The sequence below is a fragment of the Tetrao urogallus genome (assembly GCF_951394365.1).
Source record: "Tetrao urogallus genome assembly, chromosome: 25".
Taxonomy (NCBI): domain Eukaryota; kingdom Metazoa; phylum Chordata; class Aves; order Galliformes; family Phasianidae; genus Tetrao; species Tetrao urogallus.
In genome coordinates, this window is record NC_136838.1 from 2,945,003 (window position 1) to 2,959,455 (window position 14,453).

The 14,453-nt window shown below is 44.0% G+C and overlaps 1 protein-coding gene across 1 annotated transcript; it reads left to right on the forward strand.

The window, feature by feature from the left end:
• Window positions 1-282: 282 nt before the first annotated feature.
• On the forward strand, window positions 283-14,453 carry CHAF1A (chromatin assembly factor 1 subunit A; the record flags this gene model as incomplete). The annotated part of the gene is made up of 14 exons (XM_079546945.1): window positions 283-331; window positions 547-1,367; window positions 3,660-3,716; window positions 5,396-5,637; window positions 6,213-6,273; window positions 6,791-6,859; window positions 7,260-7,480; window positions 8,488-8,656; window positions 8,862-8,942; window positions 9,030-9,119; window positions 9,333-9,594; window positions 10,197-10,681; window positions 12,854-12,947; window positions 14,356-14,453. The coding sequence occupies 14 exons, from the start codon at window positions 283-285 to the stop codon at window positions 14,451-14,453; spliced, it is 2,799 nt and encodes a 932-aa protein (XP_079403071.1).

Here is a 14,453-nt window from a genome sequence, read left to right on the forward strand (position 1 = left end):
GCGCTTCGCCATGGCAGGTAGGGGAAGGCCTGGAGGCATCGCGGGGCTTCCGGGTCTCCGGGGGCGCGGGTTCTTCCTGAGGTAACAAAGGAGGCCCAAGAGCGGAGGTACCGTTTCGGTGTAGGCCCCGTGCGGCGCCGTTTCCTCAGTCGTTGGGTTTCCCTCAGCTCTGGAGGTCAGTCTGAGCCCGGCTGTGCCTGTTGGGTGCTGCTCGGGGCCGGTGGTGGGGCTGCAGCGTGGCCCGGCCATTCACGGGGCTCTTTTTGTTTCCCTTTTGTAGCCATGGAGTGCAGAGACAAAGCGGTCGTTCCCCCGCGGAGACTCGTGCAAGGTAAGGCTGTGGGAGAGCCTCTGTCACCTCTTGTAAAGCCCCAATGCCTTCAAAAACCACCAGGCCTGGGAGTATTTGCCGCAGTGAACTGCCTGCAGCTGTAATCTGGTTTCGTTCTGCTGTTTAACAGCAAAATGAATGCGTTAAGTTTTATTTCTCCTTACCCTGCTGCTTTGTTTGCTGTGACTGAAATAGCCAAATGTTGTTTGTTGCAGCTCGGTTGCCTTTCAAGCGCCTGAATCCTGTACCAAAGGAGAAATGTGATGCAGAAGCAGAAGGCAAGAAAGGAAAGAGTTCTAAGAGTGGTTTGGGCCAAAGTAAGGATTCTTCCACAGCCACATCGTGTGCTTCCACGGACAATATGGAGAATGACTGCCAGCTGAATTCAGATGTGACTTTTGTTCCGAAGCTTGTTAACGGGAAGGGTCCTTTAGACCACTTTATACAAAAGGGCTCAAAAGATAACAGAGATGAAATCATCGTCATTATTGACTCGGTAGATGAGCCTAATCAAAGGCTCAGTGATGATGTAGACCACGTTAATTTTGATTCAAAAGCATCTTCTGCAGCTCTGACTAACGGTGTGCTAGGAAAAGATACGAACAAGCTGAGTTGCCTGAATTCCACCCAGAACAGCCAAACTGATGATTCAATGGAGACTGATGTGCAGTGTGAAGCTATTGCAAATAAGGGTGAAGATTTGGTAGATGGAATCCAGTCTTGTTCTGGGTTGACAAAGTGTAACAACTTGGAAAACACGAAGGTTAATCAGGGTGAACTGAAGGACATCATATTTGAGGGGAAGATGCCTGTAGTGCTTCTTGAAGATATTATGGCTGCTAAATCTCCCCAAGTCACTTCTCTGGATGGAAGTGTCACATCAGAAAATGAGACCGTAGAATTGTCCCATGAAGGAGACTCTGTACTTACTAATTCCTCATTAAGCTCCCTCTCTGTGAGCTCCCCTGAGGCACAGCCTGTTGCAGAAAGCAAGAGAAATACTAGTCCTTTAGCTGTCTCAACGCCTATTAGGAAGGTTGGTCTCTTTTCTTGGTTGTTTAAGAGTTATTACACTGTAGATGGACTGTTTGTCATGAAAAGGATAAACAAGTTATTCACAAAGATTGTGGGACCTTATGGAAGGTGTTGTCCATCTATTAATAATGTAACTGAATGATTACCCTCTTGAATCCTCCTTTAAATTGTGTAGCTAGACTATTTAAGTCTTGGTTTTGAGTTGCTGTGTTTGAATAGTGTGAGTGCAGCTTTAAGCTCCTGTTACAGGTTCTTTTCATTATAGTGATTGTGAAGTGTATGCCTTGGGATGTACACCTTAGTAACTGGGATAAGGACAGAGCTCAAAGAGTTGTTGTCCAGCAGGGGTTGTTTTATCCATTCTGTTCTCTCTGTTGGTGCTGTGGGGTTTTTTTGTCAGCTTCCACCACCAGCTTTGAAATCTTGAATCTGGGCTGTTAAAAACCCTTTCAGTGAAACTATAGGGCATTAGCAGAAGTGCAGTTTTCCCTCTGAAGACAGAGGGCAAGCCAAATGGGTCTCCATAGGAATGAAGTGTGTAAGGCTTGTGCTGTCAGCCATCTTGTGTGCCCTGTCCAGCAGGAGGCTGCTTAAGGGATAACTCACTGTGTGTTCCTGTGACCATGAGATGCTGCTTAGGGCTGGAGGGGATGGGATACCTCTGATCAACAGCCCTGTGTGTGCTGGGGCTGGGATCTGGTTTAGCTTCTGGTCGCTGCCTGTCCTGTAACAAGAGACACCTGTGATTGGACTTCTGGTGCTGTGCTGAAGGGGAGGCTTTTAAAACCAACAGTGTCTGTGCAGGTGGCTGAAATGGTTGTGAGTTGAGTGGTTGGAAAATGCTTGGTCTTCCTGGGGAACAGATCAGTGGAGGTATAAAGAGAGGATGCTCTGGTTGGGAGCACAACAGTCAGCAGTGAAACCTGTACAGCAGAGCAGCCCTGGGGAGTGTGTTGGATACTGTAGCCAAGCCTTGCCCAAAGTTCAGCTGAGCTCTCTGACTGCTGTGTTGTTTGCATTTAACTGCATTATTGGAGGGGAAAATGAGGAGGGCTTTTTCAGCTGTTCAGATGCTGTGCTGCGTGAGCTGGACTTGCAGTTCTCATTGTGGTCTGCCTTTTTTCTTCTGTTTGAATTTTCCTGGGGGGAGTTACCTGGTCCTGACTTCTGGCTGTTAAAACTTGTGGTGTCACTCTACAATACACACACAAACTCAAGTAGGCATGAAATATTCCTAGTACAACGGAACGGAAGAGGGCACTTGACTTTGGATGTAATATATTCACGTCAACAAGTTATTGGTTTTGCCTGGTGTGAGGCAAGGTTGGCACATCATTCATTCTGTTTGCCAGAGTGGGATGTCTGTGCTGATCTGCACCATTGTCTGTGCTAGAATGTCTGCTTTCTAAAGCAGAAACACTTCAATAAAGTAAAGCTCTGAGTTTAAAGTGTTCTTGTTTTGCATCACGTGAGTACAGAGTCACCTGATGCATCTTTACACTCTGAACTTCCGTGCCTGAGTGTAGAAAATAAAGCAGACCAAATGCTTTAATCACAGAGATAAATGCTCTTGCCTTTGCCTGAGGATGGCAGGAGGAAGAAGAGGATGCAAGAAAGCAAGCCAGAGTGAGCTGAAATATAGACTGCTCAGAAGCTAAGGTCAATGAGTGCTACTGTTTAGATACAGAGTAGCTTTGTGCCTTCTTTCTTCCTTGGGAATAATGGCTTTAACTGAAAGGAAGCTGTGACCCATAGGGTTGATAATAGTGGAAGAACAGGAGGGCTGTGATCACCAGCAGGAACAGCATGGGAATACTGAAAGTAGTCCTTGTGCTTAGGAAGCTGTAGCTAAATAATCTGGCATAACAACAGTAGCATAAAAAAACAAAAGTTTATATGGCAGAGTTGCTTCCTTTGAGTCAATGTTGTGCTCTTGTGATTTGGAGCAGCTGTACCTCCTGTTTGTTTTTGGACTCGTGGTGTTACATTGCAAATGATGTTTCAGGGCTGAGTAAGGAGAAGGGTTTGTTTATGCAAAGCCTGGTAATAGGAGGACCTAATGTAAACTGAAACAATTAGTGTGTTCAGGCTTATTATAAATCAGTGAGATTGGATCTAAGAATAGAGTTCAAGCATATCTAGTGCTGAAGGAATGCTTATGTTGCTGGATACATTAACCTGAAGAAAAAGTTAATGTAATTTAAATGAAGCTTGCTGCTCTTCTTAGTAGTTTTAGCATCTCATGAGAAAGGAATGACACGGATCTCTAAAACTTCCTTTTTTGTGATTTCAGGTATCTCAGAAACTCCACAAAAGTTCTGCAGAGAAGGAGAAGCTGAGATTGCAAAGAGTAAGGCTTTTTCACTGAATAGAAAGTTAACCTGCTGTGCTTTTGCATTGAATAGTAAGCAAAGCCCCCTGCGTTTCATCTCAGTCTACTTATAGCACCTCTTTCCCTGGCTTTCCTCACTGATGAATATGGAAAAGTCTTAATGCATGTGGTTAAAGCACTCAGTTTGTTCCAAAAATCTCCTTAATGCATACCTGATGGTGTGTGGGTGGCCTGCACTGCATTTCTGTGCACTTCAGTAAGGTATTAAGAGACTGTAAATGTTGCTGACTGCTCATCAAAGGGCTTTTGGGAGCATTTTCAAACCCTTCCTTGGAGAGTGGAAGCCTCCAGAGTGGAGACTCGCAACCAAAATCCTTGAGAGGCTTTTATTTAGGGTTCCTGCCTTACTGTTCTCACCCTTCTCCCTTTAAAACACAAAAAGTAGCATCTGTTCTTCAGCAGGTGAGGCAAGAGGGCCAATGGGTTCATGGAAACTATTGCACATCACTGCTGGGAATGTTTAAGGCTGCATTATGTGTCCACTCCAATGCTGGTAGCCAGAACATCCAGACCAAACGGCGGTGTGATTTTTGCTGTCCATTCATTCTGTTTTCAGTCATGCAGTGCTAAATGCAGAGGAGGCTGATGGATCACACGGAGTTCTCAAGCAGCCCAGCATTGCACAAGTGGGCTCTGCGTGCTGAAAAGCTGGCTGTTATTTTACCAGCAGTTGGGAGGGGCTGTGCTTCTGAATCCTTGCTGTGTTTTGTAGTGACTAATTTAGAAATTGGTTGGTTGCATTTTTTCTATATAAGCTATAAGTGGCTCAGTGTACTCCCTGAGATGCTGGCTTTTCACAGTGCCCCATGTGAAGCTCCAGACTGTTGGTTTTTTTTCCTGTAATTCACTTCTAATGTTTATTTATGTAAATAGTTACATTTGAAAGAGATGAGAATGTGGAAGCTTAGTGTTGAAAGCTAAATCAGCCCGCCTCCCCTGCTGTCTGCTTCGTACCTCTTCCTAAAGCTACCCAGTAGATCTTTACTGAGTTCCATGACTCAGTTCTGGCAGTGTTGCTTTTTACCTCTGGCACAGTTCTGGCATTATTTGTACACTGTGATGCTGTTCAGTAATTTTTCATCCTGCCAGGAAGACTTAGATGTGAAATAAACAAAAAGAAATTGGAAATGTACCAGAAGGCTGTTTATATCTCTGAGTTCAGGCGTATCCTAGTTTCCTTGTGAAGTTACCAATGTCTACAGCGTAGGGAAATTACTTCCCTTAATTTTTTTTTTTAATTAGTAAGAATACCACGTTCTCATTTATGTCAGTAGACCCGTAATGAGAATTTTAGTTGCTTTGAAATGAAATTATGTGGAAAAACAACACTTTGACTCTTGTCACCTTCCCTCACTGTTCTCATGCTACCCTTTAAGTAAGCACAGAGTGCCTTGCCTTGTCTGATTATCTGAAAAGAAATTAACTAATAAAATGGCACGCAAGACAGGTCAGCTAGCTGAGGCTGCACCCAGGATGCAGTTCCTAAGTGCAGCTATAGGAGCTGGAACCTTGCAGGTCTTTGTGGATGGGTCAAGAATCTCAGTTGGAGAAGTTGTGTCCTTGTTTCAGCCAGCTGTGTGTGCCAGCAGCTGCTTCTGTGCACAAAGACACTTTCTTAATGGGTTTTCTTGAACTAGGATCAGGAGCGTGCTGACAAGCTGCAGAAGTTACAAGCAGAAAGGGAGGAAAAAGGAAGGCTGAAAGAAGAGGCAAAAGCTGCAAAGGAGCGAGCCAAGGAAGAGGCAAAGAAGAAGAAAGAGGAAGAGAAAGAACTGAAAGAGAAAGAGAGAAGAGAAAAGAAAGAAAAAGAAGAAAAGGAAAAAGCTGAGAAGTTGAGAGTGAAGGAGGAGAAACGCAAGGAGAGGCAGGAAGCCTTGGAGTAAGTGGCTTGGCTTCTAAAGGCCATGGGGAATAATGGATGATGATGTGGTAACCTCTGCAGACCCATCATATTCCCCCTATTTTAGAGCACAGGACAGCACGTGCCTGTTTGTCACTGAATATATTCAAAGTGGTGGAAGAATGTCAGATCTTAATGCCAGCACTGCTTTCTGCTTGCTGGCTGAGCTGGCTTTCTGATCAGAAATGGCTGAAAAGAGCTGTCATGAACCACTGAGTTTTTCCCTTCCTGACCACTCTTACTATTAGCTTTGCATTTGCTGGTACTGCTGTCTTCTGTTGAGGAAGTCATTTGTATTGTGATAACTCATTAAATGCCTTTTTTTGTATCGAGGAGAATTTGAAGCATCCTCTATACTCTGTGCCCAAATCAGTTCAATATTTGATTTAGAAGGAGTGAAGAGAGTCTTCTATACGCTTCAGTCAAGTGCCATGCTTGTTTAACAAATTATCTTAGTGCATAATGTGATGTGCTCTTAATTAAGGCTTCTCACCTGCCAAAGTCCAAGCAAATACTTTGAGTTGTGACTGGTGAAATGAACTTTTATATTTAAGGGCAAAACTCGAGGAGAAGAGAAAGAAAGAAGAGGAGAAACGGTTAAAAGAGGAGGAAAAGGTAAATGCTCTCTCTAAGCTCTTCTGTTCTTGTGAAATGCTGTGAATGGACTCCCTGGCACCCTGCTGAGTGCAGCTGAGCTGTTAGCTGTGGAACTGCTGCTTTACCCTCCCTGAAGTTCTCTCAGTACAGCAGTACACTGCCTTGCTGCCCCTGCAGCATCTGCTGCTGGGAAGTGAGCATGTCCCTTTGAAACAGAGTCAGTCCCATGGGATCAGGTAGTGCCATTCCACCAGTTAGATCTTGCAGTTGTCTTGTCTTGTTTAGATGCTGCTGTCTCTGTTCTATCTGTTAAATTATTTCTGCATTTGTTGTCTTAGCAATTACAATGGAATCTGTGTATGTGTGTTAGAGAAGGCAATTATTATTTTTTTTATTGCATCACAGGAGCTGATAAACAACTGAACTTTGTTTTATGCCTCATTAGTTTTGAAGTTGGGTCATGCTTGAGTTCACTTTAAATGATGAAGCCTTGTCATACCTTTAATTACAATTTGCATTTCCATTCTGACCTTAGCGTATTAATGCTCAGAAAGCAGAAATTACAAGATTCTTCCAGAAACCAAAGACTCCACAAGCCCCAAAGGTGAGCTATTGCTATGCCTGCATGTTGTTGGGTTTTCCTTAGTCATCTTCTTACAAAACACACTGGTTTCCTTCTCACCTGTCCCTCAGAGCTCCTTAGGTGTATGAGGTATTAGTGCCTACTTCCTCATTTTTAAAGCATTGAATGGTTTAAAACAACAAGTCTGTGACCAGAGGAAAGATGACAGAAGTCTGCAGTTGCTTGAGTAAAATCTCATCTTTGTCTCTGCTGTGTTGGGTGTACAGACATCAAGAGGATCTGTTGGGGTCTCTGAGAGGATGTAAATCCTCATTCAAATATCAGTAACTTTCTTTTTTCCTTAGGTTTGTGCGTTATGAATATGCTGGTACTGCAGTTTCTCAGGTGTTCAGGCCCTAACAATCCTCACTTACCATTTCAGATTCTTGCTGGCTCTTGTGGGAAGTTTGCTCCTTTTGAAATTAAAGAGAACATGGTCTTAGCTCCCCTCTGTCGTATTGCCCTTTATCCAGACTTCTTAGAACAGCTGGATCGGCTCCTGCACGCACAGAATAGTGAAGTTTCTTTCTTGAGAGACCTCAAGTGTCGTAAGCCACGTAAAACTGGACCCACTTTTGTCAATAGCAGTACCACAGTCAACAGGTTAGTCTGTGTCTCGGGGCTTTTCTCCTCTTGTTTTTGTGATGAACAGGGGACTGGTTTCAAGGAAGCTGTAATCTAATGCTGTGGGTAATAGAAAGGTGCAGCTTTGCTTTTGATACTTGTCTGACAGTCCCCTCAGAGGGAGAGTGTGTTAGGATACAGATTTCCTTCATTCTGTAATGTTTCTTAAATCCTTATTTGCAGGAGGTCTTTTGTTTTAGGCAGCTGCATTTCAGCACTGGAAACTACTTGCCTTTGAATAGTGTTTATATCATAGAATCATAGAATCACCAAGGTTGGAAAAGACCTAAAAGCTCATCCAGTCCAACTGCTCACCTCTTACCAACAGCTCCCACTAAACCATGTCCCTCAACACAACATCCAGCCTTTCCTTGAACACCCCCAGGCTCGGTGACTCCACCACCTCCCTGGGCATCCATTCCAGTGCCTGACCACCCTTTCTGAAAAGTAATACTTCCTCATGTCCAGCCTGAATCTCCCCTGCCATAGCTTGAAACCATTCCCTCTGCTCCTATCACTGATGACACGAGAGCAGAGGCCGACCCCCAGCTCACTGCAGCCTCCCTTCAGGAAGTTATAGAGAGCAGTGAGGTCTCCCCTGAGCCTCCTCTTCTCCAGGCTGAACATTCCCAGCTCCTTCAGCCTCTCCTCATCAGCCCTGTGTTCCAGACCCCTCACCAGCTTTGTTGCCCTCCTTTGAACACGTTCCAGGGCCTCAATATCTTTCTTGCAGTGAGGGAATCTATCTATCTTTGATAGATGTCAGTTGTACTCCTTGAAACTGAGGCAGGCTGCAGTTGTTCATAGTATTGTTAAGAGGGCAGTAGCCTCTATGAAACTCCTGTTCTTGCAACCCAATTGTGAGTGTTTGTTCTAATCAAGTTCTGTGTTGATACCATGGCTGAACTGAAACTTTGTAGAAGATGATATCCTGAGCGGCAGGGGAGCGTTCTGTGGGTTCTGAAAGGAGTCTCTTGTTTTAACAGTGATGTGGTAGTGGTGGATAACTGCAAAACAGATGCTGTTCCTGAAAGGGGGAAATTTGGTAGAATGAAACTTCTGCAGTTCTGTGAAAATCACCGTCCTGCATACTGGGGCACATGGAACAAGAAAACCAATGTCATCCGTCCCAGGAATCCTTGGTCAAAGGACAGTGTGAGTAATTTACAGGCAATGTAGTTGGATTCTCTTTTTCTTAGTGATCTCAAAGTGAATATGTGGTGGTCAGGTTTACCTGTCCTTTGGGATTGCTGATCCACTGGTGTGCTCATTCTTGCTATTGAGTTACAAAGCACTAGGTGGACTCTGGCATCGTGCTTTCAGGCTAACAGAAGTGGCATATTGGCATTTCTTCTTCTAGAAATTACTGGACTATGAAGTAGACAGTGATGAAGAGTGGGAAGAGGAGGAACCTGGTGAAAGCCTTTCCCATAGTGAAGGGGTAAGGATTCTGTGTGCTGAAAGACAGCTTCTAAAAACGACTGCATCTGGCAGTGCCAGATTTCTAAAAAGCTGAGTTTATGTTTAGGATGATGAAGAGGAAGGAGAGGATGAAGATGATGACGATGGGTTTTTTGTACCCCATGGGTACCTATCTGAAGATGAAGGAGTGACAGAAGTAAGTGAACCAGGATTTCCATCTTTGCTTCTATCAAGCGCTAAATATTGACACGTGAAATCATGTGATCCTGGCAGTGGCATAACTCGTATTTGCTTAGAGCAGGAGAGAACCTGAGTAACTCAGGGGGCACAGCAAGAAGGTGGCTTTTTTCAAAAGAAAATTGTTCATCTGGAACGGTTGTAACAAGTTTTTTCACCTGTGGCTTTTTAGGAGTGTGATCCAGAGAATCAGAAGGTTCGTCAAAAGCTGAAAGCGAAGGAGTGGGATGAACTGATGGCCAAGGGGAAGAGGCTCCATGTTCTACAGCCTGTGAAAATTGGCTGCATCTGGGAAAGTGCACAACATGACAGCGGCACAAATGCAGACCTGAAGGTCCTCCAGCAGTTCACAGCATGTATCCTGGATTCATCTGTTGCTGAGGAAGAACAGCAGATACAGAAATGTAGCAAAAAAAGAGCAAAAGATCAGCAGAGTAAGACGTGAAGGGCTAAATAATTGTATATATGCACTGTTGTACTCCAGTTTTGAGATATTTCTTTTTTTTAAATCAAGTTAAAGCATCAGAATGGCCTGCTTATTACTGTCTGAAATTCAAGTAATCTTTATGAAGTCTCCTGGGATTCAGTTTTCTGCCATTGCACAACTCTGTGGCCTTGGTTGCTGTCTCTAAAAGCTCTTGCTTCAGGTAATCCAGGAAACAATGCCAACAAGACTTCATTCAGAAGGCTCAGATTTAGGACTCCTTACTGGAGGTGCTTGAGCTGACTTAGCTGTGTGTTGCTCAGAGAGAGAGGGTGTATTTTGTTTGTAATTTCAGTATTGAGTACATCCTGTGTGTGATTAACACGAGGGTATGAGTAATGCCCATAAAGACCAGAATAGAGATTGAAATTCTCACTTCACATTCCTATTGTGCTTGACTATAAAGTTTAGATCCGGGGCTGCAACAGAAGCTAAAATTAATCTCATTTGTCTTCTTTCCTGGGGACGTGTACACTGATATTATGTCAGCCAAGCTTTTCTTGACCTTTAAATCGTTCTCTACAACCTTTATGCAACTTCTCTTCTCCGCAGTCCTTGGCCAGCTTCTACCACTGCTCCATGGGAACGTGAATGGCAGCAAAGTGATCATCCAGGAGTTCCAGGAGTGCTGCCGGCAAGGACTGTTCAGTGATGTGACTGCAGCTGAGAGTGGAGACACGAGCCCTGTGAGCCCCAACACATCCCGACCGCAGACGCCAGTCGGTGAGGACAGTGGTGTCCCTTCCAAAGCCAGGCTAAAGAGAATCATTTCTGAGAACTCTGTGTATGAGAAGAGACCTGAATATCGGATGTGTTGGTACGTCCACTCGGAGGTGCTGAAGAGTTTTGATCAAGAGCACCTCCCTGTCCCTTGCCAATGGAACTACGTCACCCAAGTTCCTTCTTCAGGAAAGGAGGATGGTGGTGGTGTGCCAGGTGTGGCACCTGTGCAGAGCACCCCTGTGTCAGTAAAGAGGAAGTCCACTGGAAGTATGTGCATCACTAAATTCATGAAAAGGCCCAGGGATGCTGAACAGGTGAGCTTTCACAGCCCTCTCCCCCAATTATGAACAGCAGGAATGTAGCTGTGCATCTTCAGTAGGCAAGTATCATGGCACTCCTCCCAAACTGACCTAAACCTGCCATCAGCAGAGTCAAAATATTCAGCTACCAAAACAATTTGTCATACAAAAAGATCTTTATTCGTGGGGAAGGAGTACAATTTCCCAACTCTGAAGAGACGGATTTCTTTGCCTCTGACTTGGATTGTTTCACTTGAAACATTAATCTCCTGCTGTTCTTCCATTTTCTGCTATTTGGCAGTGATTGCTTCCAAGCTGTGAATAGTTTTGAGTGTCTGTTTGTCCTTGGTTTTCCAGCTGTATGCAATTTGCCTGCAGATCTGTATGGCTGCCAGATGTATAGCCTGCGCTGGTGACTTGCATCAGATGCACGTGTACTGGTTAAATCTGGTCTCTGAGTGCTGCAACTCAACTCTTAATAGTCTGCAAAGTCTCAGGCTCATAATATTATATACATATAAGCTGGATTTCAAGAGCTGTTTTAAAGAAAAAAAATCACAGGAGCAGAGGAGATGCTTGGAGTAGTCACTATTCCAACTAATCTGTGCTCTTCCTGTTATGTTTACCCTGAAAAGCAGAGGCAAACAAGTAGCATTAAGAGCTTAATTATCCAGAAGTATGGTTGAAAAGCATGTGATCAGTGCTTTAGCTACGTGAATCTCTGCCCATGTTCTTCAGACAGTAAGGCTTTAGGTCCTGAAGCCTGCTGTTATCAGCTGTGTGCTTTCAAACCTGCAGACAGGAGTGGTTTGCACTCTTCAGTGGATTTATTACTCTCCTGTGTGTAAGGGGGAGGAAGGAAGCCTTGCTCAAGGCTTTCTGTGCTTTTCTTTCTAAGTTTACTCCCTACTTCTTCAGCTTTTGTACTGAAGATCTGTAATGAAGTACAAATATTGATAGGGATCAGAAAGCTGAGAAACTGTTCAGTCCCCAAACTGCATCTGCTTGGTTTTTTTTCTTGTGTGCTAAATAAAAGCAGAGATTAAAAAATAAACAACTACAAAGCTCTGCTTATATTCAAGCACTTGGGCAGACATAGTGAAACTAACTCTCTTAGTAGAATTACAGCATTGGCCTGAGTTCTTCTAAGCTTTTGAAAGCATCTTAGTTGCCCTCAGATGTGATGTAGCACAGCTGAGAACAAAGGTGTCAGGTTCCTGAAAGCCTTTCATGCCTGTCATCTAAATCAGCAGCAACTGGGGATTGAGATCCCATCCTTCCAGCTGTGCAAGGCTGGTGGAGAAACTGGAGAAGCTGACAGCCTTGACCTGCTGATTGTTCTCCTGTGTGGCTCTGCCACAGAGCTCGTGCCAGGACCCTTCTATAAGTGAAGGTGCTCTTACATAAGCTGCAGAGAAAGAACCTGGTACTGAAATACCTCAGTGTGTGTAGGAGGGGAATGGCTTCTATCTGAAAACTGCAACTTTAGTGAAAGATGTGAACATGAAACGTCTTGGAACAGTTAGGATGGGCAGGGACCAACTTCTGAGACTTCAATTTCACAGTTCCAGCTGAAGAAAGTAAGAGGGGGGAAAAAGAACTTGGAGATATTTGATGCAGAACAGCTTCAGTTTGCGTCACTCCTTATGTTTTGTTTCCTTTCCTGCTTCAACATGAGTGGATTTGCAGCTCTCAGGGCAGCAAAGTGTCACCAAGGAAAGACCTGTCATCCCTCCCTGAAAATGAGTTTATTGACAGATGAGTCAGGGGAGAACAAGGTTAAACTTGACAAGCTGAAGTTGCTTTTTGTCTTCAGAAGCAAGAAATCAAAAGAGGGGGAAGATTTCCCTGAAGTATATATAAATATAATAATAAAAAAGACAAAACTGAGTCAGACTCTAATTGAGGCCTGAACTGACTTCTAGGTGTGTAATTGTGCTGTGTAACATGGAGCACAAGCACTTGGCATGCTTCCTGCTGCATGGGCCATTGCAGAGCAGGCCTTTTACCAGAAGTCAGTGTTTGCTGTTCCTTGCACACATCTCTGCCTGCCTGTCTGGACTGTGCTTTGAGCACTAGTTGTGAGAAGCCTCCATTGCAGTCCTTAGCATTGGCTGTGCAAGATCTTGCACCTTAATGCTGTCACCTTGCTGATACCTTGTAACTTTTCCTCCTCTTCCCCTTAAGGCTGAAGCCATGGAGATGGATGGCTTTCAGGCAGACACTGAGGAAGATGAGGACGATGACGACTGCATGATTGTGGATGTACAGCCATGCAAAGGTGGGGAAAAACACTTGTTAGCCAGCTCTTGGCAGACAACCAGTAGCAGATGGAGGAGTAAAAACTGTAGCTAAACCTGTCACTGTTTTGTTTTGTTTTTGCTTCAGTTTTACCAAGCTTTGTGCTCTTCTCTATAGATGTTTTATGCAATATATTTTTCTGCTTTTATGACTTATTCTAGATGCTTCTTTCTGATCTTTGCTAATCTGCTCTTGCCCTTCTTTTTCCCTCCAAGTGACTAAGCAGAGCAAAGTGTTTGTGAACAGCAATTATCTGCCAGCATTACAGTTTGTTTCTGATAAGGAAAGTGAACATCTTGCTATCAGCAGATTTACTAACATTAAGTGGATATTGCTGAGAAGGGCTCATCTCAGGGGGTTGCATACTTCTGTTCAGAGCTTTCCCAGAGCTTAACAAGGTCTGGAGCTTAGCTTTGCTGCCTTCTTGAAGTCTGAAGTGCATGCTGAAGTGTCCATTCAGAAGGAAATAGCAGCAGATAACCAAGCTCTCAGCTGTGTGACAGATGAGTGCTTTGATCAGCATTGCACGGCTATGTGCTACAATCTAAGCAGTTGTTTATATTTGCGTCCCAGTTATCGCTTGGAAAAAGGGTTTTCAAAAGCTCTGTCAGTGTAGCCTTTCAGGTTACAGATTCTGGAACAGGGAGATGAGGAAAGGAAAAGCTCCTTTCATCTCAGTGAGGTCTTAACTACACATTGATCATACAGACCAATGACTTAACACAAACCACGTGCAGCTACGTCCTCTAAACTGCTTTTAAAACCTCCAAGCTTTACAGCTCTCACAACAGCTCTATCACAATGCTGCATAACCTGAATTAAGTGGCTTTATTATTATTATTATTATTATTATTATTATTACCAGGCAGCTCCTTTAATTGCTAGATGAGGGCTTCTGCCTCTCTGTTCTGTTCCCAAAATACTCAGTTCTACAGAGGTTTGAGACATTCTAGGCATGTCTTGGTTCTCTTTCTATCTGAGCTGGTGTTGCATTCCTCCTCTCACCTTCCATAAGTGACAACACAGCTGTTTGGCAAGGAGCTTTGCATTTCATCTTAAGCTGCTTTTGCTTATTACATGACTGCAGCAGGATGAAAGCCCTACTTCAGGTTCATAAGCTCTTGTTCTGAGGATGAGAGTGCTGTTTGGTAGCAGCTCTGCCTAGTTCTAAAGCACTGACAAGACTTGATTCTTAATTAGAATTAGTTTTACTCTGTATTAGTGTAACCCAGTGCTGAAATCCAGTGTTAATACCAAATGGTATTGAAAAGGAGACTTGTAACTGGATTCGTGGCTGCATGCATAGCTGGCAGTGGTCAGATTTGACTGGTTTAATGAAGATGCTTTAAAAAGAACAAAACCACAAGGTGACAGTTTCTACTTTGCAGATTCAACACTGACAGTCACTGAAACAGCTCCAGAATCCAGTGGTACAGCTGCTGCTCACCAGGATGCCAACGTGGTCAGCCCATCTAATACAGTTTGA